Raw genomic sequence first — 22,427 nt, 5'->3', positions numbered from 1 at the left:
AAAAATTCTACTTCAATGGGATTACTAATTTTATTTTCCTTATCTTTATGCACTTTTCAAGTTATCTCCAAGGAACAGTCTTTAGAACATTCATCTTGGAGGTAACTTACTGACTTCTTACCAGAGAGAGTCTGCACATAGTTCCACAATGTGTCTTTATTTGTCCAAAAATAGTCTCCGTTGCCAATTGAAAGAGTATATGACCGTTCATCCATAAGCTTGACCTTCCTTCTACTCTGGCCTAATGAACGGGGCTGACCATCGAGGCATACAGAGCTCTTTGGCTCACAAACCTTGACGCTTTTTAAGCCAACAGGCTTCATTTCTAACCAAACAATTAGGTTTAAACTAAGTAGAAAAGAAACACACCACTTTCCCCAAACTGAAAAAAGTCAGTTAACTGAAAGCCCAGACAGATTCCAGTACAGAATGTTAACGATTCAAATCTGATTGGAGGAGGATCTTCCATACAAGTTACACTTTTCCAAACAGAGATCCAATGAGGTTCAAGGAAAGAAAAGTTTCCTGCAAAACAAAAGAAATGAAGGCCTAACGAAGTCTGCTGCTATACTTGCAAAACAGTGTTGATGCCTTTGTGAAATAAAATTTTAAATAAGGATGCCATTTCAAAGAAAAATAATTCAGGTTTACCACAGCCACCATCCAGCTAGGGTTCACAAACCTCACATGTGGTTTGCTATCACTGGACCAGTATACCTGTCTTAGCAAGTCAAAAATGCGATGGCCGATTTGTCCACAGCTCAGAGGAGTACCCGGTGACCAGCAAGGCCACAGACCTGAACTCAGAAGACATAAAGGACAGAATGAATAGCAAGCACCAGGAGTATCAGCACACACTGGGGAAGACAGGCAAAGCAGAACACTACCAGCGCGGATAAGCATTTTTATTTTCATACCTGACAGTAGTCTGGGGGCATAGATTTACTCTAGTTTTCACACATTAATACTTATTAATTTATGAGTTAAAAAAGCTGAGATTTTTCCTCAAACTTTCACATTCAACTTAGACATCTTACTCTATTTGGAGTTTTCATTTTAAAGGGCTGTGATGAATGTTTGATTTCATTTACTCTTTCAAACATAAAATTTTAACTACTTTAAATAATTTAATATAACCCATTTTAGGAACAACCTTTGACTTAAAAATACAAAATTTCCTAAGAACTCAAACAGCTTATAAATCTAAAAAATTAAGCTTATGAAAACAGTGACTCTTTAATTATGTGCATGCAATAATATAGAAAGGCTTCAATTTACAATCACAACTCTAAGTCAATTATTTACTCAATTATACATTTTAAATTGGAATTATAACACTAAATTCTCAAATGTTAAAAACACTTAAAATATCGTATGTAGATCACTTAAAAACAATTCATGTACAGACTCCATTAACTCATTTTTATTAAAAAAATAAAAAGGTTTAAAAAAACACAGATTCCTTATTGGACCTTGAAAAAAGCAAATGGCAAGACAGTATTGCACAGTTTATTTCTTCTTTTGCATACACATACACATATACATGGTTTCCCCTGGTGGCTCAAGTGGTAAAGAATCTGCCTGCAATGCGGGAGACTGGGGTTCAATCCCTGGGTGGGGAAGATCTCCTGGAGAAGGGGTGACAACCCACTCCAGTATTCTTGCCTGGAGAATTCCATGGACAGAGAAGCCTGGTGGGCTACAGTCCACGGGGTTGCAAAGAGTCGGACACGTGTGAGAGTCTGTGTGTGTGTGTGTGTGTGTGTGTGTGTGTGTGTGTGTATGAACATATATCTGATGTGAGCTTGGACAGTCTGGAAGAACACACAAACTCAGTTACTTGGAGAGTGAGATTGGGCAGAAGTGATAGAGGACTTCATATTTTTTTCCTTATATACTTAATAACAATCAAAATGTTGGGGTGTTTTAAATAAAAGTAGCCTTGGCTTCAAGTTCTCTAATTTTGTTTGTTCTTCCTGCCATTTAAAAAAAAATTCCTGGAGTATAGCTGCTTTCCAATGTTGCTAGTTTCTGCTGTCCAGCAAAGCGGGTCAGTTGCATGTGTACACATGTCCCCTCGTTTTGGGGCTGCCTCCCCATGCAGGTCACCGCAGAGCAGAGCACAGTTCCCTGCCTGGAGAGCAGGTTCCTCTTCTTACAGGGATCTTCTTATACAGAGTATCAGTAGGAATATATATGTCAACCCCAGTCCCCCAGTTCATCCCACATTCCTCCTTTCCCCTTGGTGTCCATATTTTGGTTCTCTATGTCTGTGTGTCTATTTCTACTTTGCAAATAAGATCGTCTATACCACAATGTTTTCAGATTGCACATATCTGCGTTAATACATGATATCTGTCTTTTTCCTTCTGACTTACTTCACTGTATATGACAGTCACCAGATCCATTCATGTCTTCTTGACACTTTTACAGTCATCCTGGCTCCAGATTTCAAAACCATCTTTAAATACTCTTCTCCTCACTTCCTATTACTCATCTGGTCGTCTTTCCCTTTTTCACATAATCAACAAACACACACCTCACCTCAGCTGATCTTCACAAGCTATAACCAGGTGAGGTAAATGAATCAGGAAGCTACTAGGAATAAATTGAGACTATTAGGGCCCCATTTTACAAATGAAGAAACGGGTTTAATTTAGAACCTTTTTCAAGGAGCAAGGCTTCATGCTCACCAAGCATTCCCAATCATCTACAAGTTCTGTCAATTTCACTCCTTCAACAATTCTCACACCTGCCTCTCTTCTCCATCAACCCCTACCCTAAAGTAATACTGGTCAGCATTTTTAAAAACCAGGGCCTACGTTGAGCCCATTTAACCTCTTTCCAAAACTGTGAGGTAGATATTATCATTCTTTCGCCACACAGGAAAACTGAGGCTTAAAAAAATGGTTTCTTAAAATCTGCCCAAGGGGTGGAGAGGGAGGTGGGAGGGGGGACCGGGATGGGGAATACATGTAAATCCATGGCTGATTCAATGTATGACAAAAACCACTGCAATGCTGTAGAGTGATTAGCCTCCAACTAATAAAAATAAATGGGAAAAAAAAAAAATAAAATAAAATCTGCCCAAGGTCACACAAATAAGTGGCACAAGCAGGATGAACCTAGGCTGTCTGATGTCACACCCCAGGCTCCTAACTCTTCATCATTTCTTACCTGGATCACTTAAAACATGAACTCACGGACTAGTGGCTGAGACTTCGCGCTCTCAAGGCAGGGTGCCCGAGTTCTCTTTCTGGTCAGGGAACTAGATCTCACACGCTGCCATTAAAAGATTCTGGAGGCCCCTGCTGAAATCTCTAAGGCTCCTCTTTAGTTAGAAAGAAATTCCACCTTCTTCCATGGCCTCTATAAGGCTGGAAGAAGCTGGCCTCTGCCACAATTCTAACTTGGCCTCTTGCCATGCGTCCTCCGCTTACTAGGCTATGAACATGTTGAGTGCTTTGATACACCAGCTGCTGGTCTAGGAGCTGGAGGTAGCACATGACTAAAGAGACCAACGTGCTTGTCCTCATGGTGCTTATGCTCCAGGGGGTCTTCCTGCTGTCCAAGGGGTCTGCACGGTGGATACTCCTCCCACCTGTATCCTTCTTCCCCCATTCGGCCGGCTGGCTCTTTATCTTAGGGTCTTTGTTCGAATGTCATCTCTAAAAGAGCCCTTCCTCCTCTCATCAATCCACTTAAAGTAGGATCCCTGCTCACGGTTATCCTCTATCCTCTTATTTTCTCTTCACATTTTTTTTTGGGGGGACCACACCATGCATTATGTGAGATCTCAGTTCCCTGGCCAAGGATGGAACCCACACTCCCTGTAGAGGAAGCGTGGATTCTTAACCACTGAATCCCTAGGAAAGTCTCTCGTCACAATTTATCACAGCTTGAAATCCTAATTATTTCTTACTTTGTTTACATATTTTTCTGCCTTTCACGTATATTACAAGCTCCACGAGGACAAAGACTTTGCAGTGCCTGGCAGTGTAGGCTAAACCGGTGAATATTTACTGAAGGAGATGGGAATACCAGACCACCTGACCTGCCTCTTGAGAAACTATATGCAGGTGGGGAAGCAACAGTTAGAACTGGACATGGAACAACAGACTGGTTCCAAATAGGAAAACGGGTACGTCAAGGCTGTATGTTGTCACCCTGCTGATTTAACTTATACGCAGAGTACATCATGAGAAACTCTGGGCTGGAGGAAGCACAAGCTGGAATCAAGATTGCCGGGAGAAATATCAATAACCTCAGATATGCAGATGACACCACCCTTATGGCAGAAAGTGCAGAGGAACTAAAGAGCCTCTTGATGAAAGTGAAAGAGGAGAGTGAAAAAGTTGGCTTAAAGCTCAACATTCAGAAAACTAAGATCATGGCATCTGGTCCCATCACTTCATGGCAAATAGATGGGGAAACAGTGTCAGACTTTATTTTTTCGGGCTCCAAAATCACTGCAGATGATGATTGCAGTCATGAAATTAAAAGACGCTTACTCCTTGGAAGGAAAGTTATGACCAACCTAGATAGCATATTAAAAAGCAGAGGCATTACTTTGCCAACAAAAGTCCATCTAGTCAAGGCTATGGTTTATCCAGTGGTCATGTATGGATGTGAGAGTTGGACTGTGAAGAAAGCTGAGTGCTGAAAATTTGATGCTTTTGAACTGTGGTGATGGAGAAAACTCTTGAGAGTCCCTTGGACTGGAAGGAGATCTAACCAGTCCATCCTAAAGGAGATCAGTCCTGAATGTTCATTGGAAGGACTGACACTGAAGCTGAAACTCCAATACTTTGGCCACCTCATGTGAAGAGCTGACTCACTGGAAAAGACCCTGATGCTTAGGAGGGGTTGGGGGCAGGAGGAGAAGGGGACGACAGAAGATGAGATGGCTGGATGGCATCACCGCCTCGATGTACATGAGTTTGAGTAAACTCCGGGAGTTGGTGATGGACAGGGAGGCCTGGCGTGCTGCAATTCATGGGGTTGCAAGGAGTTGGACACGACTGAGCGACTGAACTGAACTGAATACCACAACATTATCTGGTTTCAGTTTCTGGGCTTCCAGTGTTGTTTTATTTAAATCTATCCTTACTTACTTAATACAAAGTCAACCTGATTATCCAGGCAGGAAGCTTCCTACAGGGTGGGCTATAAGCTTAAACCAATCAAAGCAACAGGTCCTAAATCATTCTAAACCGTATTTTTCTGTGACACATATTACATAGCTCTTCCCAAACGGGAGTGTCACTATTTCAGGGCTGTCTCTAACAGACTGAAGAGGAGATCATCAAAAGCAGGGACTGTGTCACATCCATTTCTTCAACATCAAAGGCAGGGCTTGGCACTCAATTCTGGTGAACCAAATAATGATTAAGTAGAAGAATAATGGAGGTTAAGACTTGAAAACTAGATACATTTCAGAGCTAAAAAGGTCATTCCAAGCAAGTGCACTGATATGGACAAGTAGGAATGGTAAACCTGGGGGAGAGACAATGTCCTAAATGGAGAAGGGATATGCTGGTCAGCTTTCCCCTTCATGGATCACAGTCTTCCTGTGGCAAAGGGGCTTTGTAACTCAATGAAGCTATAAGCCACGCCATGCAGGGCCACCAAAGACGATGAGTTACAGTGAAGAGCTCTGACAAGATGTGGTCCACTGGAGGAGGAAATGGCAATCCATTCCAGTATTCTTGCCTGGAGAACCCAAGGACAGGAGTACCTGTACGAAAGGCAAAAAGATATGACACTGGAAGATGAGCCCCCCAGGTGGGAAGGGGTCCTATATTCTACTGGGGAAGAACAGAGGGCAATTACCAATAGCTCCAGAAAGAATGAAGTGGCTGAGCCAACATGGAAACAACACTCAGCTATGGATGTGTGTGGTTGTAAAGTCTGCATAGGAACCTGGAATGTTAGGTCCATCAAGATAAACTGAACGAGGTCAAGCAGGAGATGGCAAGAGTGAACATCAACATCCTAGGAATCAGTGAACTAAAACGGACGGGAATGGATGACTTTAATTCAGATGACCATCTACCACTGTGGGCAAGAATCCCTCAGAAGAAACTGAGAAGCCCTCATGGTCAACAAGAGTCCAAAATGCATTACTTGGGTGCAATCTCAAAAACAACGAAGTAATCTCAGTTCGTATCCAAGGCAAACTATTCAACATCATAGTAACTCGAGTCTATGCCCCAACCATTGATGCTGAAGAAGCTGAAGCTGACCAGTTCTATGAAGACCTATGGGCTCCCCAGGTGGCTGAGATGGTAGAGAATCTGCCTGCAGTGCAGGAGACCCGGGACTGATCCCTGGGTCAGGAAGATCCCCTGAAGAAGGGAATGGCTACCCACTCCAGTATTCTTGCCAAGAGATTTCCAAGGACAGAGGAGCTTCTAGAACGAACATCAAAAAAAAAAAAAAAAAAAGATGTCCTTTTCATCATAGGGGATTGGCATGCAAAAGTAGGAAGTCAAGACAAACCCAGAATAACAGGCAAGTTTGGCCACAGAGTAAAAATGAAGGAGGGCAAAGGCTAACAGAGTTCTGTCGAGAGAACATGCTGGTCATATCAAACACCCTCTTCCGACAACCCAGGAGACGACTCTACACATGAACATCACCAGATGATCAATGGCGAAATCAGACTGATTATGTTCTTTGCAGCCAATGATGCAGACTCTGTATACAGTCAGCAAAAACAAGACTTGGGGCTGAACGTGGTTCAGATCATGAGCTCCTTACTGCAAAATTCAGGCTTAAACTGAAGAGAGCAGATAAAACCACCAGGCCTTTCACATATGACCTAAATCAAACCCCTTATACAATGGAGGAAATGAATAGATTCAAGGGATTAGATCTGGAGTGCCTGAAGAATTATGGACAGAGGTTTGTAACACTGTACAGAAGGCAGTGAACAAAACCATCCCAAAGAAAAACAAATGCAATAAGGCAAAGTAGCTGTCTGAGGAGGCTTTCTAAATGGCTGAGGAAAGAAGAGAAATGAAAGGCAAGGGACAAAGGGAAACATATACCCAACTGAATGCAGAGTTCCAGAGAATAGCAAGGAGGGACAAGAAGGCCTTAAGTGACCAATGCAAAGAAATAGAGGAAAACAACAGAATGGGAAAGACTAGAGATCTCTTCAAGAAAATTACAGATATCAAGGGAACATCTCATGCAAGGATTGGCATGATAAAGGACAGAAATGGTATGGACCTAACAGAAGCAGAAGAGATTAAGAAGAGGTGGCAAGAATACATAGAAGAACTATACAAAAAAGGTCATAATGACTAAGATAACTACAATGGTGTGGTCACTCACCTAGAGCCAGACATCCTGGAAGGTGAAGTCAAGTGGGCCTTAGGAAGGAAGCATCACTACAAACCAAGCTAATGGAGGTGATGGAATTCCAGCTGAGCTATTTCAAATCCTGAAAGATGATGCTGTGAAAGTGCTGCACTCAATATGTCAGCAAATTTGGAAAACTTAGCAGTGGCCACAGAAGTGGAAAAGGTCAGTTTTCATTCCAATTCCAAAGAAAGGCAATGCCAAGGAATGTTCAAACTACTGTACAATTGCACTCATTTCATGTTAGTAAGGTAATACTCAAAATCCTTCAAGCTAGGCTTCAACAGCACCTGAACTGAGAACTTCCAGATGTACAAGCTGGATTTCGAAGGGGCAGAGGAACCAGAGATGGAATTGTCACTGTTCTTTGGAACATGGAAGAAGCAAGGGAGTTCCAGAAAAACTTCTGCTTCACTGACTACAGTAAAGTCTTTGACTGTGGGGATCACAACAAATTGTGGAAAACTCTTAAAGAGATGGGATTACCAGACCACCTCAACTGTCTCCTGAGAAACTTGTATGTGGCTCAAAAAGCAACAGTTAGAACTGGATGTGGAACAACTGACATGCAAAATTAGGAAAGGAGTCCAAAAAGGCTGTATATTGTCACCTTGGTTATTTAACTTCTATGCAAAGTTCACCGTGTGAAATGCTGGGCTGGATGAAATAACAAGCTGGAATCAAGACTGTTGGAAGAAGTAGCAACAACCTCAGATACGCAGATGATGCCACTCTAATGGCAGAAAGCAAAGAGGAGCGAAAGAGCCGCCTGATGAGGGTGAAATAGGAGAGTGAAAACCCTGGCTTGAAATTCAACATTCAAAAAATTAAGATCATGGCATCTGGTCCCATCACTTCACAGCAAATAGAAGGGGGAAAAGTGGAAGCATTGATAGACTGGTATGTATAGTCAAAGCTATGGTTTTTCTAGTAGTCATGGTTTTTCTAGTAGGGATGTGACAGCTGGACCATAAAGCAGGCTGAGAGCTGAAGAATTCACGCTTTCAAACTGTGGTGCTGGAGAAGACTCTTGAGAGGCCCCTGGACTGCAGAGAATTCAAACCAGTCAATCCTAAAGGAAATTAAGACTGAATAGTCACTGGCGAACTGTTGCTGAAACTCCAATACTTTGGCCACCTGATGTGAAGAGTGGACTCACTGGAAAAGACTCTGATGTTGGGAAAGATTGAAAGCAAAAGGAGAAGGGGGCAGCAGAGGATGAAAGGGTTAGACAGCATCACGGAGTCAACGGACAAGAATCTTAGCAAACTCTGGGAGAGAGTGAAGGACAGAGGAGCCTGGCAGGCAACCATCCATGGAATCACAAAGAGCAGGATGTGACTTAGCAACTGATCAACAACAACATGCTGGTTCCCTTGGTCCAGACATGGACAGGTCAAGCTTATTCCCTGTGTGGAACTTTCTCTCAACCCAACCCTCCCCATTCCATAAGGCTCACTCCATTTCACTGGGGTGTCGGCTCAAATATCACCTCATGAGAGGCTTTTCCTGACCAGCCTACCTAAAGTTCTCTAGCGCGCTCTAAATGCTTAGCCCCACTTTCTAGATCTTTTCTCTTGTTTTTCTTAGATTACTGAAGAGATGCTCTAACGATTTTACTTATCTGTACCTGTATTAGGATCTGGACGGTCCCCTGAAGTAGAAAATGGCAGCCCACTCCACTGTTCTTGCCTGGAAAATTTCATGGACAGAGAAGCCTGACGGGCTACAGTCCATGGGGTTGAAAAGAGTCCGCACCTGAGCACACATGCATGTATCAGGATTGACTCACTTTAATTTCAAATCCAGTTTGTCAATTATTGAGATCAGGATTTAATTAAAAAATCCTGGAGCACATTTTCTTTTCCTTCTTAAAAAATATATATATTTTATTGTAAAAAGTCTGTGTTGACCACTCCTAAAACCTGTAATTTAAGCGCCTTCCAACAAAACGTGGATGGATGCCACAGAGAACAGTATTTTCTTACAGGAAACAGGTACCAAGATTGTCCCAGAGGTGGGCAGGAAAGAATTTTATATTCCTCAATGGAGAAGATTCTAGGAATGGAGTAGTAATCCATAAACAAAACCCTCGAGATTAGTTAACCTTGATGAACTAAGGAGAAAAAGGTTCTAAATACCAAGACACTAAAGAGCACAGAGACTTCCCTGGTGGCTCAGAGGTTAAAGCGTCTGCCCGCAATGCGGGAGAACCGGGTTCGATCCCTGGGTTGGAAAAATCCCCTGGAGAAGGAAACGGCAATCCACTCCAGTATTCTTGCCTGGAGAATCCCATGGATGGAGGAGCCTGGTGGGCTACGTTAGTCCATGGGGTCACAAAGAGTCGGACAAGACTGAGCGACTTCACTCTCACTTTTAGAGAGCACAGACCGAAGTGAGACACGATAATGTTATGTCTATTTCAATAAGTGATTTTCACAAAGTTAATTACATAGGACGTCGCTGACCACAGGCAGCCTGGTGTGGCCGAAGCCCCCCAGGTCAAGCGTCGTAGCCTGAGCCACGGGCATCACGGCAGCTGCGTCTCCGGGGTGAAGTTTCCTTGCTCTGCCTTCCTCAGAGGGAAGTCGAAAAGTCTGTGAAACGGCCATCTGGATTCATGCTTTTTAAACCAGAGATATTCCAAAGAGCAAGGCAAAGGCGACCAGAAGTGGCTTCATGTTGCACTTGGTAAGAAACTACTGAACCTGGGGCCCAAAGACTTACATTAGCGGCGGCCGAGGGAGGGTCTAAGGGAGAGAAATGCACGCCCCAAAGGGAGTAGCCCCGAAGTCCCCACCTGGGGCCCCGCGGCAGCAGCGCAGGGTTTGCCCGCTCCCGCCGCTCCAGCGCGCGGGCGCGGGCGCCTCACCTGCAGGCTTGTCTGCAGCCATCTTCCCGCCTCGGCTCGGATTCTTCCCTGCAGGTGGCGTGGCCTTCACTCCAGCTGCCCAGCTGGCTGCTGTCCTGGACGTCGGAGGACGAGTCTGCGCCCACCCCGGCTCCGGGCCCCTGGGTTCCGGCCTGGGCAGTGGGCAGACGGCGGGCGAAGGAAGTGACGAAGGCTAGTTCGCGTCGTCTAGCAACAGCTACTGCAGCGTCCCCTGCCCCGGCGGCGCCACTACCTCCACTTACACGCGGCTTCCGCCCCGCGGAGTCCCCTGACACATTACTTCCGGGCGCCGCGGCCGGCGTGGGAACTGCGCCTGGCCCCGCCCTACGCCAGCGTCCTCGGTGCCCCGCCCCCACGGCGTGAGCGCGCCGGCCGGCGTGCGCCCGCTCGCGCGTCTGCGCCTGTGCGGGACGGGCTGGGCTGAACAGGGTCCCTTGTGCTTATACTGGTAGCTATTGGTAAGTATGCGAATTCTTGTCCCTAGTTTCACGTGAAACCACAACTACACTTAATATCTATGTGTTAAGCATTGAGCCTTGCACTTGGCTTGTAGACCTGTAGTAATTTCTCACAGCTTTGTGAGCAGGCACAGTTGCGGGTCCGTGTTTGAAAGCAAAATAAAACATTTTATTTTAGAAGTTTTAGATTTACAGAAAAATTGCAGATGATACTTGGAGCTCTTGTGTACTCCTCACCTTGTGAGGAGCTTGAATAATTTTTCGAGACATACCCTACTGAGGTACGTCTGTCACATATGAGAAACCACCTCGGTTGGTATATTATTATTAACTAAATTCAGTGTTTTAAAAATTTTAAAAACTTTTCTTTTCAGCTAGTGTCCCTTTTCTGTTCCAGGATCTTGTCCAAGACGCCAGATTAAATTTATTCATGTATTCTTAGGCTTTTTTTTTGACTAATTCCCGCGGCTTGTGCGATGTTAGTTTCCCTCACCAGGTATCTAACCTAGGCGGGCATCCGATTCCTAATCGCTGGACCGCCAGGGAGTTCCCTCCTTAGGCTGTTCTTGACTGTGATGCTTCTCAGATTTTCCTTGTTCTTGATGACTGACAGCTTTGAAGAGTACTCGTCAGGACTTTTGAAGAATGGACCTGGATTTGGGTCTATACATTTTTTTCATGGTGAGACTAGGGTAATAGGTTTTAGGGAGAAAGACTACAAAAGTGGCTAGCCATTCATGTTGCTGCAAATGGCGTTATTTCATTCTTTTTAATGGCTGGATAGTATTCCATTGTTTATATAAACCACATTCTCTTCACATGCACATTTATTTTATATTGTGGTTATAACCAAATACTACATTATTTTGTTGCTCAAATTGTTTCAGCTTTGTTAATTGGGAGCTTTTTCAGGTTTACTCCATGTCCCTTTAACACGGTTGCCCATTAAAAAAAAAAACCCTTCTAATTCATATTAACATATACACAGAGAAGTACACAAAGCATAAACACTGTTTTTTGAATTTTCATCATTTCATCATATCCACATAGCCAGCACCCAGAGAAATGATGACACTACCCATCTGCGCAAGCCCCCTCGTGCCTCCTCCCATCCCTCCAACGAGGGTGATTCCTAACTGATGGCTAACACCATTGATTATTCACCTGTTTTCAAACTTAATAAGAGTGGATCACAGCACATTTTCTTGAGAATCTGGCTTCTTTTGCTCCAGCTTACAAGATTCATCCATGTTGTTGAGCGAAGTTAGTTTCTCACTGTTAATGTAATGTACCATTATGCAAATGTATCATAATTGAGGTATTCATTTATTGCTGGTTAGTTGGGTATTTTGTCTATGCCTAATAAGGCCAATATGAATATTCTAGTATGTCTTTTGATGAGTATGTTAGAACCCACATAAAAAGACACCTGAAGTGTTTATTGATCTTGCTGCTGTGAGGAGCCTCTCAATAAAAACGGGATTAGCAGGAAATTGATAGAATTTGGGCACTTGCTGGATGATTTTAAAGAGGGATTAGGGAAGTTGGTGGGTTGGCAGTTTGGAATTAGATGCATTCAGGAAGCAGACAATCAAGAGTTCCAGTGTCTTAGTTTTTAACCAGGAAGCAGGAGGATTAGAGCAACGCTGGAGTTATCCTTGGTCAAGGGGCAGCATCACTCATGTCAGAAGGAGGTGTTCCATCATTGTTGCTCTTGTGGAGGGCTTTGTTTCTGTCTTGTTGCCGCAACAATCATGGTGTAAGCTTCTCTGAACATGTTCATATCCTGTGAGAGCTGTGTATGTCCAGCTGGGAGTGTTCTGCTAGCAGAATTGTGTCTCACTTTCTTAGTCTCCAGGCTTGTCAGCAGAGCCAGTTTTCACTTGCTCCCCACTGTGGGTCCTTATCCATTTCACAGATCAGGAAAATGAGGCCCAGATGTTAACCCACTTTCCCAAGTAACAAGACTATAAGCAACTGTTATCTTAACCTCTGTATTCAGCTTTAAAGTTTCTGGAATTTGCCTGTATCGAAGACATCTCGGGTCTCTTTTCTCATCTTTCAGTATTGGCAGCTCTCCCTCATTTACAGAGAGGGAGAAGAGTTAATTCAGAAGTGGGAGATGGAGAATGCCAGTGGTCTCTGCTGTGTCACCAGCATGACGAGTCAGTTCACGTCCAGTGAGTGATGGTATGATTGTGTACCCACAGTGCCTCAAACCTGTGTGCTCCTTGTCACTTGTGGAAGCCTGTCTCCAAGGCTGGTTGCCAGCAGTTCCTCCCATCCCAATAGACATGTGCTGCTCTTCCCCCCGCTTGGAAGATAAGCTGAGACTTGTTTGGACCAACCGAATGCAGAAGTGATCCTGAGCCAATTTTGGCTCTAGCCCTTGAAAGGCATGGCAGCGTCCACTTTTCCTCTCTTGTACTCACCTGCCATCCTGCGAGGCTGTCCTGCTAAAGACTATGGGAAGGAGATCCAAGATGCCCCAACTGACAGCCAGCACCGAGGTTCCTGACATAACAGTGAAGCCTTCTTGAACCTTTCAACCCAGACCAGCTGCCAGGTCAATGCAGTCAGGTGAGTGATCCTAGCTCCCATCATATGAAGCAGAAAAACTGCTCAGTCAACCCCCAGAAGCGTGAAAAATAAGAAGTCATTGTTTTTGGGTATCTAATTTTTAAAACTGAGATATAAGCACATACCATGCAATTTACCCTTTTATTGGATCGGCCAAAAAGTTCACTTAGTTTGAGTAAAAAAGGCACATTTTTATTCTCACCAAGACCCTTATTGAACAATGCATTATTAACTGAACAAACTTTTTGGCCAACCCAATAAAGTGTACAATTTCATGGTTTTTAGTATATTCACAAAGTTGTACCAACATTACCAATATCTGATTCTGTGTCAGACTGCCTAGGTAGAATTTTTTTTAGTGACTCAGTGGTTTCTTTTGCTTAAGGACATTTTCAATTTACAAGTGAAGAAAAAATATGTTAAATGTATTTTTATTACTCTCTGAAACATGAATTCTGGAAGATTATTGCAACTATAAATATGGAAAAATTGAGTAATTAAAATTTTATCATGATGATGAGAGATTTTAGAACATAGGGAAGTACAGAATATGCTATGATGTTTATTTACCACTCGGATTTGGCCAGTGTCAATGTTCGCCACATTTTCTTTTCTTTTCTTTTTTTTTTTTTTAAGTTTTTCAGAAGTTTAATGGAGCCAATATATAAATTGTGTTCTGGCAGACGTGAAGACCTGCTTTCTCTTACCAAAGAAAATGGCACATATTTTATCAAAATTTGACAATCCAGAGTAAAGGGTACTGAGATTCAGAGCACCAACTAAAACAAAAACCACCAAAAAAATTTTTTGTCACTAACCTGGAGAGAGGAACTACAACCAAGGCATAAAGGGGAGATTAAATATGTGTTCCTCAGCCTCAAAAACCTTTAGGAAGGAGTTCTGACCTCTTGTGAGCAACGCTTCACACCGTCATACCCAATTCCAGAATCTAAATTTACAAAGATAGAAAAACAACGATAACTCCAAATGCATTTCTTGGTATATTCCAAAGGGAAGTGTAAAGTATTGAGAATACATAGGCTTGCCCATTTCCGGTATAATAATAAACTGTTACAATTCTTCCCATCATATTAAAAAAAAAATCCACTTTTGCAAAAATTTGGAAATGCCTCACTTTCATTCCTAGGTTTAGCATGGAATTGACTTTCTTTAAATAAGGGCTGTATCTATAGTGAATACAGAACTCCAGTTCACACATTTCCATTCACATCCCACCCATCAACGAATATTATGGTGAACTTAGCAAAATTTCTTCAAAGATTATTAAATGGCTGGAGAAAATGCAAACGTTAACAAAGTGCTGTGAGTAATTACTGGAAAAACCCTTACACTGATTTGCAATAGTCTTTAAAGGATAAAAAACAGGAAGTAACTGATACTGAACTGTAAGTTTGCAAGGAAACATTTTCACTGTCCTACTTGAGATATATATATATATATATATAATAGTATGATAGAATAAATTACAGTACCTGGCAGGCTGACATCAGTTCTTCATCTATAAAAAGACTACCATTCAGTTCAAGATATTAAAAATGAAGATGAAACATGCTCTAAAACTTTGTAGCTACAAGAGGTCTTATATTTACTCAAAAGAGGAATCTATTGAGAACTTTTATTTAGGTCTAACCTAACATCTAGAGGACTTCCATGCGATTCCATCTTTTCCCAGAATGAGATTCCAAACGGCACTTTCTAGGAGAGGGATTTGGAGAGTTGGGTTCTGCTATTTAAATTGGGATCACATTATTAGCAGACAAAAGACCTTTCTCTTTCACCCATTCCAACGGAAACTGCACAAAGCAGAACATTCATGAAAAACGTACATATGAAAGACTGCAATGCTGAGCCTCTCCCACCACCCATCTCCCTCTCACTAATACTGAACCAAAAAGGAAGCCTGTTCTCAAGAGTTCGTGACCTCTCTACTTCAGGTCACCATGAATGCAGTCAACATGTTTACATTTACCATAAGGATAGTACCCTGCTTGGGAAGTAGTACTTGTCTTAAAAATGAATTATTTTAAGCCTATAGGGTTAATTGGGGGAGTGGGGCAATTTAATATTGCTACTTTTAGAGCACTAACACACACAAAGTGAATCCAATAAGGTTCTGTGTATTGATTCAGTATTAAGTATTAATTGCATGACCATCATAGCACCTCTTTACATCACACAATCACCAGAATTACAGACTGCTTCAAAAACTAAAAAATAGGACACAGTTCAATAATAATTCAAAGTTGCACGCTGTTACTAGAGAGAAACCAGGTGCGTGGTACAGTGCTGCTGCAAAAATGGAAGCCTGGAGATTTGACGAGGAAGCCAAACCGTGTGTTTTAGACAATTTTAGGAACCTGGCAATACTGTTGAAGCAAAATACTCAACACAGCAGGAAACGGACCCTCCCCCCCCACCCCCAAAAAACCATTCTATAACCAAATAAACATCTGATATTTCCTTTCCCTTTGAGAATAAATACAGTTAAGGTCACTTTTAGCCTTGAAACGGATATATGTTTGCCTACGAGGACCCTACGACATGGTATCTGATGTCCTCTGCTAGGGTTATAGTTTTAAGAAAGCCATAATTACAAGAGGCATCTACTATAAATACCTAGAACTTTCTTTTTATGGCAACCACTATAGGATTCACTTGTCTTAAACAGTGAGCAATGGAAGATGGCCTCATATGTTTCCTTTGCAATAATAGTAATATGTTGAGGATCAAGTGGCTTTCAAGCAGCATGGTGGGTGTGGAAAATGTCTGCAGTTTAGATCATTCTGTTGCATTTATGGGTTGGTGAGTCTGTAATGACATCCCCACACTGGGCAGAGGTACGCTTTCTAGTTCCACCATTGTCCAAGTGGAGTGCCATTTCTTCTGATATGAAAGTGTTCAAATCGACATCATGGAGTCCATTTCTCCCTCGACTAGCATTCGATCCACTGCTTACATGTGTAGGAGCGCCTGGGGTACTCGAACGCACGCTTATACTGGCCATTGCACCACTAAGACCATGTAGAGCTACGGCTTCCCGGAAGGGCTGCAAATCAGTCTCTACAGATGAGCTCGTTTCCGTTGAAGTAGCTCGGTTAGGGGACACTACAGTCAGTCTTGGGGGAGCTCTAGAGTTTCGTGGTGGAGGAACCTTTCCACACAGGAAGCTGATCAAATCTTCTCTACGAGTAGTTCTTCTGCGCTTTTTAACCCAAGCCAACACATCCTTATTGCGTCGCTGACAGCCAATCTGAATTCCAATATCAAAACTTCGCTGATGAGTATCCACGCTTTCTCTGTAGAGGTTCGTGACGGCGGTAGCTGCGTTTTGGAAGGGAACCCACAGAGAAAGCCCTGGCTGCTGACACACCCGGTCTTTGTAGAGCTGGGCCACGGCGGTGGCCGAGTTCTGGAAGAGGTGCCACAGCTTCTGTTGCTTGCGCTCGGGCTGCGCGGTGGCCGCCGCCTCCTCCTGCAGCTCCGGGGCAGCTGCTCGTCCTGCTCGGCCTCGGCCAGGCACTGCCGCTCCCACTTGGAGAACGATTGCTCGAACGGTGCTCCTGGATCTCGGCCTCGCCCTCCTCCTTCCGCTCCTCCATCCTCCGCGGCCTTCCGCGGCCGCGTCCTCCTCAGGCGGGGCCCCCGCGGGAGCGTCGTCGTCGAGCGGCCCGGCGGCGGGGCCCAGCGACCGGCGGCGGCGGCTCCTCGCGGCGGCCAAGGCCTCCTGCACCCCGACGGCCTACGAGCCCCGCCCCGTGGCCCCGCGCTGCCCGAGACGACCCCCTCCCCGGGCCGCCCCACCCCCGGGCCCTGCCGAAGGTCGCCGCGGACCGGATCAACGCCGCTTCCCCTTGCCTCGCCAGCCCAAGCCCGTCTACCGCCCAGCCATGGCGCCGCGGCCTCCCTAGGGCCGCTGCCGCCGCTAACCGCCTAGCCCTGCGCGCAGACCGGCTTGCGCCGCCGAGCCCACCCCGAAGACTGAGGAACGTCGTCGCCGCCGCCGCCGTCGACGCCTCTGCGGCTCCACATTTTCTTTTGAAAATCATCACTGGTATAGATAAGTTCAGTTTATATTCCCTTCCCGATTTTGTTTCCCTTACTCCTTTCCCAGAGGTAGCCACTGCTCTAAAGATGGTATGTGTCCCTGAAGTCCATGTTTAAAGCATAATATACGCATAAAAATTTTTATTTTCATTCATGCAACTTTATATAAACATCACACCGATAGGGCCATTATGAAACTATTTTAACCCACCGCTGCGTTTTTTAAGATTTAAATATCATCAGTTCAGTTCACTCAATCATGTCCAACTCTTTGCAACCCCATGGACTGCAGCACGCCAGGCTCCTCTGTCCATGGGATTCTCCAGGCAAGAATACTGGAGTAGGTTGCCATGCCCTCTTCCAGAGGATCTTCCGGATCCAGGGAGTGAACCTGCAAAAATATATATTCATAATGTATAATATTTATACAAAATATATCATAAACATGTAATATATACTTAAACAACATGTATAATTTATTTTAACTACTGTTCAGTATTCCACCAAATCATTATCACTTAGGTGTAGTTTGGTGGTATGATCCCTACGTAAAAGTTTCATAAATGATAAAGGGCTTTCCTGGTGGTCCCTGTGGTTAAGACTCCATGCTTCCACTGCAGGGGGCTGCAGGAGATGTGGGTTTGATACCTGGTCAGGGAACTAGGATTATACATGCTACCCAGCGTGGCCAAAACTTTTTAAAAAAACAGGAAAAGGCATTAATTATCTCACTGATGAGTAATCTGTAGGTAGACTATTCCAGTGGTAGGTCAGTGACTCACAATGTCAAGATGCAATCTGGCATCCCTGGGATTCTGTCTGTCTTCCTCTTGTGGTCCCAAGACAGCTGCCGTAACTCTGAGCATCATACTCTTGCCTGTCTTGGTACCCAAAGCAGGAAGTGGACAAAGAGGACAAAGCATTTTCCTTTTCTAGCTTTATTCTCTATCAAGTAGGTACCACGTTTCGTCAAACCCAAGATACTATCAATTTACTGTTAAAAATAAAGAGCGCCAACAATTAACCTGACTTAATGCTTTCTTATCCCTTAGAATTTTTATTTGATGCTTATAAAGTACCTCTTTGAGACAAAAACATAAAATTTAAAAATATTATATATTACTCTTGAGCATACAAAATAAGAAAATAGAAATGATGTAAGTTAGTTATGGCATTTTTAGAACATCTTCCCACCAGAGTTCCACTTTAAATTGCTTTTCAATTCAGGCCTTCCCTGTCTGTCTTCTTCTCCAAGACATCACTCTCTGTGCTCCCAGGGACACAAGCAGGACAGCCGTCTCCTCACAGAATCACCACAGTTAACTCGAGGAGTCCCATTCTGTAGGTTTTAGTTCTGACACTTTCTGGCTCTTCCCAGAAGATGTCACAAACCAGTAGGCTTTTGGATCAAGTTTGCACACACGTGGGGAATGACACACCACAGCAGTCCTCTGACAGATTGGTTGTGAGAAGCCTGCCGATTTCAGAAATGAAAGAATGTGTCTCAAAATCAATGCAGTAGTGAATTGTCCCCAGAAGCCTCTCACCAAAATCTTCCCTTCATTCTCCTTGTTCAAATCGGTTGCCTGCCCACCGCTGGATCAATTACTGGCAAAAGAGATTCCAGTGTGTGCCTTGGGTTCATTGTGATGCATCCACAAAACATTGATGTGGGGGATCAATAAAATCAGGTTTTCGTTAAGTAGGAGGAGCAGGAAATGACTGCCGACAGGACCGTCTCATCACGTTAGCTGATTTGTCTCTTATGGACAAGACTCTTAAGTCATTTCCAGTTTTCATTTTATTGGGAGAACCTGAATGAACCTTTTGGCTAACCCAAAAAGTACAACTAAAAAATTACAAATATAGCCATAGAGCCCACTCTTGCCCATGTGCACGATTATGAGAGTTTCTCTAGGCTGTACACTATAAGATGGAGTTTTGCTGAAAATGTAACAAATTCTGTGTGTCCACCCCCAGCTTCATCTCATCATGGACTTGTTTTGTTTACTCTTTTCCTCTTCTGATGTTTTGCTGCTGGAATATTTTAAAGCAAGACCCAGACATCGTACCCATTCACTTCTAAACACTTCAGTATGCAACCTCGAAAGGAATATCCAAACACTTTCTTGCCTAACCACAATGCCATTATCCCATCTAACAAAATTTCAAATAATTCCTTAATATTCAATTACCAAGCTGTACTCGAATTTCCTCTATTGTAGAAAACTACTCTTTATAATTTCTGTTTAAAATCAGGATCAAACAAGATCCCTTTTATTTGGTTATGTCTCTTGTGTTTCTTATAAGGCTTTTAAGTCTTATGTTTCTCTTAATCTAGAGCAGTTTCCTCCCCTTTTTTCTTTCATTGACTGGTTGATGAAATTAGAGTCCAATATAAGATCCCTCCTTTGAGATCTGGTGTATTGCTTCCTTTATGGTCAGTATTTCCTGTGCCCTAGAGATCACTTTTGTAATTTTTAGATTTTTACTTATTTATTTTTGGCTGTGCTGGGCCTTCATTGCTGCTCAGGCTTTTCTCTGGTTGTGGCGAGCGGGGGCTACTCTCTAAGTGTGGTGTGCAGGCTTCTCATCGGGGCTTTCCAGGTGCCGCTAGTGGTAGACAGCCCATTTGCCAATGCAGGAGACATAAAAGGCGCTGTTTCAATCCAGGGAAGATCCCCTGGAGGAGGGCATGGCAACCCACTCCAGTATTCTTGCCCGGAGAATCCCGTGGACAGAGGAGCCTGGCAGACTACCGTCCATCGGGTCACACAGAGTCGGACACGACTGACGCGACATTGCAGTGGCTTCCCTTGTTGTGGAGTGTGGGCTCCAGGGCACTTGGGCTTCAGTGGTTGTGGCTCCTGAGCTCTAGAGCATAGGCTCAATAGTGGTGCACGAGCTGAGCTGCTCTGGGGCATGTGCGGTCTTCCCAGTTCAAGGACTCAACCTGTCACCTGCCCTGGCAGGTGGGTGCTTTACCACTGAGCCACCTTCCCTGGCAGCTGACCTCAGTCAGTTTTAAAGGCTTGATTATATTATGGACGATATTAAGAAGAGGTGGCAAGGATACACAGAACTGTACAAAAAAGATCTTCACGACCCAGATAATCACAATGGTGTGATCACTCACTTAGAGCCAGACATCCTGGAAGGTGAAGTCAAGTGGGTCTTAGGAAGCATTGCCACGAACAAAGCTAGTGGAGGTGATGGAATTCCAGTTGAGCTACTTCAGATCCTGAAAGATGATGCTGTGAAAGTGCTGCACTGAATATGTCAGCAATTTTGGAAAACTCAGCAGTGGCCACAGGACTGGAAAAGGTCAGTTTTCATTCCAGTCCCAAAGAAAGGCAGTGCCAAAGAATGCTCAAACTACCTCACAATTGCACTCATCTCACACGCTAGTAAAGTAATGCTCAGAATTCTCCAAGCCAGGCTTCAGCAATAAGTGAACCGCGAACTTCCTGATGTACAAGCTGGTTTTAGAAAAGGCAGAGGAACCAGAGATCAAATTGCCAGCATCTGCTGGATCATCGAAAAAGCAAGAGAGTTCCAGAAAAACATCTATTTCTGCTTTATTAACTATCCAAAGCCTTTGACTGTCTGGATCACAATAAACTGTGGAAAATTCTTCAAGAGATGGGAATACCAGACCACCTGACCTGCCTCTTGAGAAACCTGTATGCAGGTGGGGAAGCAACAGTTAGAACTGGACATGGAACAACAGACTGGTTCCAAATCGGGAAAGGAGTACGTCAGGGCTGTATATTGTCACCCTGTTTATTTAACTTATATGCAGAGTACATCATGAGAAACGCTGGGCTGGATGAAGCACAAGCTGGAATCAAGATTGCCGGGAGAAATATCAATAACCTCAGATATGCAGATGACACCACTGTTATGGCAGAAACTGAAGAAGAAGAAAAGAGCCTCTTGATGAAAGTGAAAGAGGAGAGTGAAAAAGTTGGCTTAAAGCTCAGCATTCAGAAAACTAAGATCATGGCATCTGGTCCCATCACTTCATGGCAAATAGATGGGGAAACAGTGGAAACAGTGGCTGGCTTTATTTCTTGGGGTTCCAAAATCACTGCAGATGGTGACAAAGCAGAGGCATTACTTTGTCAACAAAGGTCTATCTAGTCAAGGCTATGGTTTTTCCAGTGGTCATGTATGGATGTGAGAGTTGGACTATAAAGAAAGCTGAGTGCTGAAGAATTGATGCTTTTGAACTGTGGTGTTGGAGAAGACTCTTGAGAGTCCCTTGGACTACAAGGAGATCCAACCAGTCCATCCTAAAGGAGGTCAGTCCTGGGTGTTCATTGGAAGGACTGATGCTGAAGCTGAAACTCCAATACTTTGGCCACCTCATGGGAAGAGCTGACTCATTGGAAAAGACTCTGATGCTGGGAAAGATTTGAGGGCAGGAGGAGAAAGGGACGACAGAGGATGAGATGGTTGGATGACATCACTGACTCGATGTACATGAGTTTGGGTAAACTCCGGGAGTTGGTGATGGACAGGGAGGCCTGGCATGCGGCGGTTCACGGTGTTGCAGAGTCGGACACGACTGAGTGATTGAACTGAACTGAACTGTATTATGGTTCAGTTTTTTTTTTCCCTTGAAAATCCTTCCTGGGTGGTGCTATGTACTTTCTGCATCACTGTCTGGAGGTATATGATATTTGCCATCTCATTTAAAAGAATTCTTATTTCTTTTGGGCTGCTCTGGGTCTGCGTTGCTGCAGGTGGCTTTCTGTAGTTGCGGTGACTGGGGCTGCTCCCTAGTTGCGGTGCACAGGCTTCTTATTGCGGTGGCTTTTCTTGTGGAGCACGGGCCCTGGGGTGTGGCTCAGTAGTTGTGGTGTGTGGGCTTGGTTACCCCACAGCATGTGGAGTCATCTTGGACCAGGGATAGAACCCATGTCCCCTGCCTTGGCAGGTGGATTCTTAGCCGCTACCACCAGGGAAGTCTCTTATTTTTTAAAAATGTGCATTTTAGTTTAGTTCAGTTCAGTTTAGTGTAGGTTTTGGCCATACTGTGTGGCATGTGGGATCTTAGT

The 22,427-nt window shown here is 44.0% G+C and overlaps 1 protein-coding gene, 1 long non-coding RNA gene and 1 pseudogene across 4 annotated transcripts in view; 1 reads left to right on the top strand and 2 right to left on the bottom strand.

Annotated features, from left to right (window-relative positions):
• CNOT10 (CCR4-NOT transcription complex subunit 10) overlaps positions 1-10,408 on the bottom strand; it is a 58,245-nt gene extending 47,837 nt beyond the window's left edge. Inside the window, exon 1 of one of the 3 annotated variants that reach the window (XM_020905924.2) lies at positions 10,241-10,408. In XM_020905924.2, coding sequence (XP_020761583.1) covers positions 10,241-10,262 — 22 coding nt within the window. In that variant the 5' untranslated portion in view covers positions 10,263-10,408. Of the gene's footprint in view, positions 1-121; positions 415-10,240 lie in introns of those variants that run through there. The other 2 variants (XM_070455307.1, XM_020905922.2) reach the window with 2 other exon arrangements.
• A 111-nt stretch (positions 10,409-10,519) lies between these two features.
• The window catches only part of LOC139031194 (uncharacterized), a 79,655-nt gene continuing 67,747 nt past the window's right edge, over positions 10,520-22,427 (top strand). Inside the window, exons 1-2 of the long non-coding RNA XR_011483583.1 lie at positions 10,520-10,719; positions 12,785-13,299. This is a non-coding gene — a long non-coding RNA (uncharacterized lncRNA). The remainder of the gene's footprint in view (positions 10,720-12,784; positions 13,300-22,427) is intronic.
• LOC110134934 (HUWE1-associated protein modifying stress responses 1 pseudogene) lies at positions 15,418-16,919 on the bottom strand (annotated as a pseudogene).

The sequence above is a fragment of the Odocoileus virginianus genome, chromosome 26 (assembly GCF_023699985.2).
Source record: "Odocoileus virginianus isolate 20LAN1187 ecotype Illinois chromosome 26, Ovbor_1.2, whole genome shotgun sequence".
Lineage (NCBI taxonomy): Eukaryota > Metazoa > Chordata > Mammalia > Artiodactyla > Cervidae > Odocoileus > Odocoileus virginianus.
This window is presented reverse-complemented; position numbering and strand designations above follow the sequence as displayed.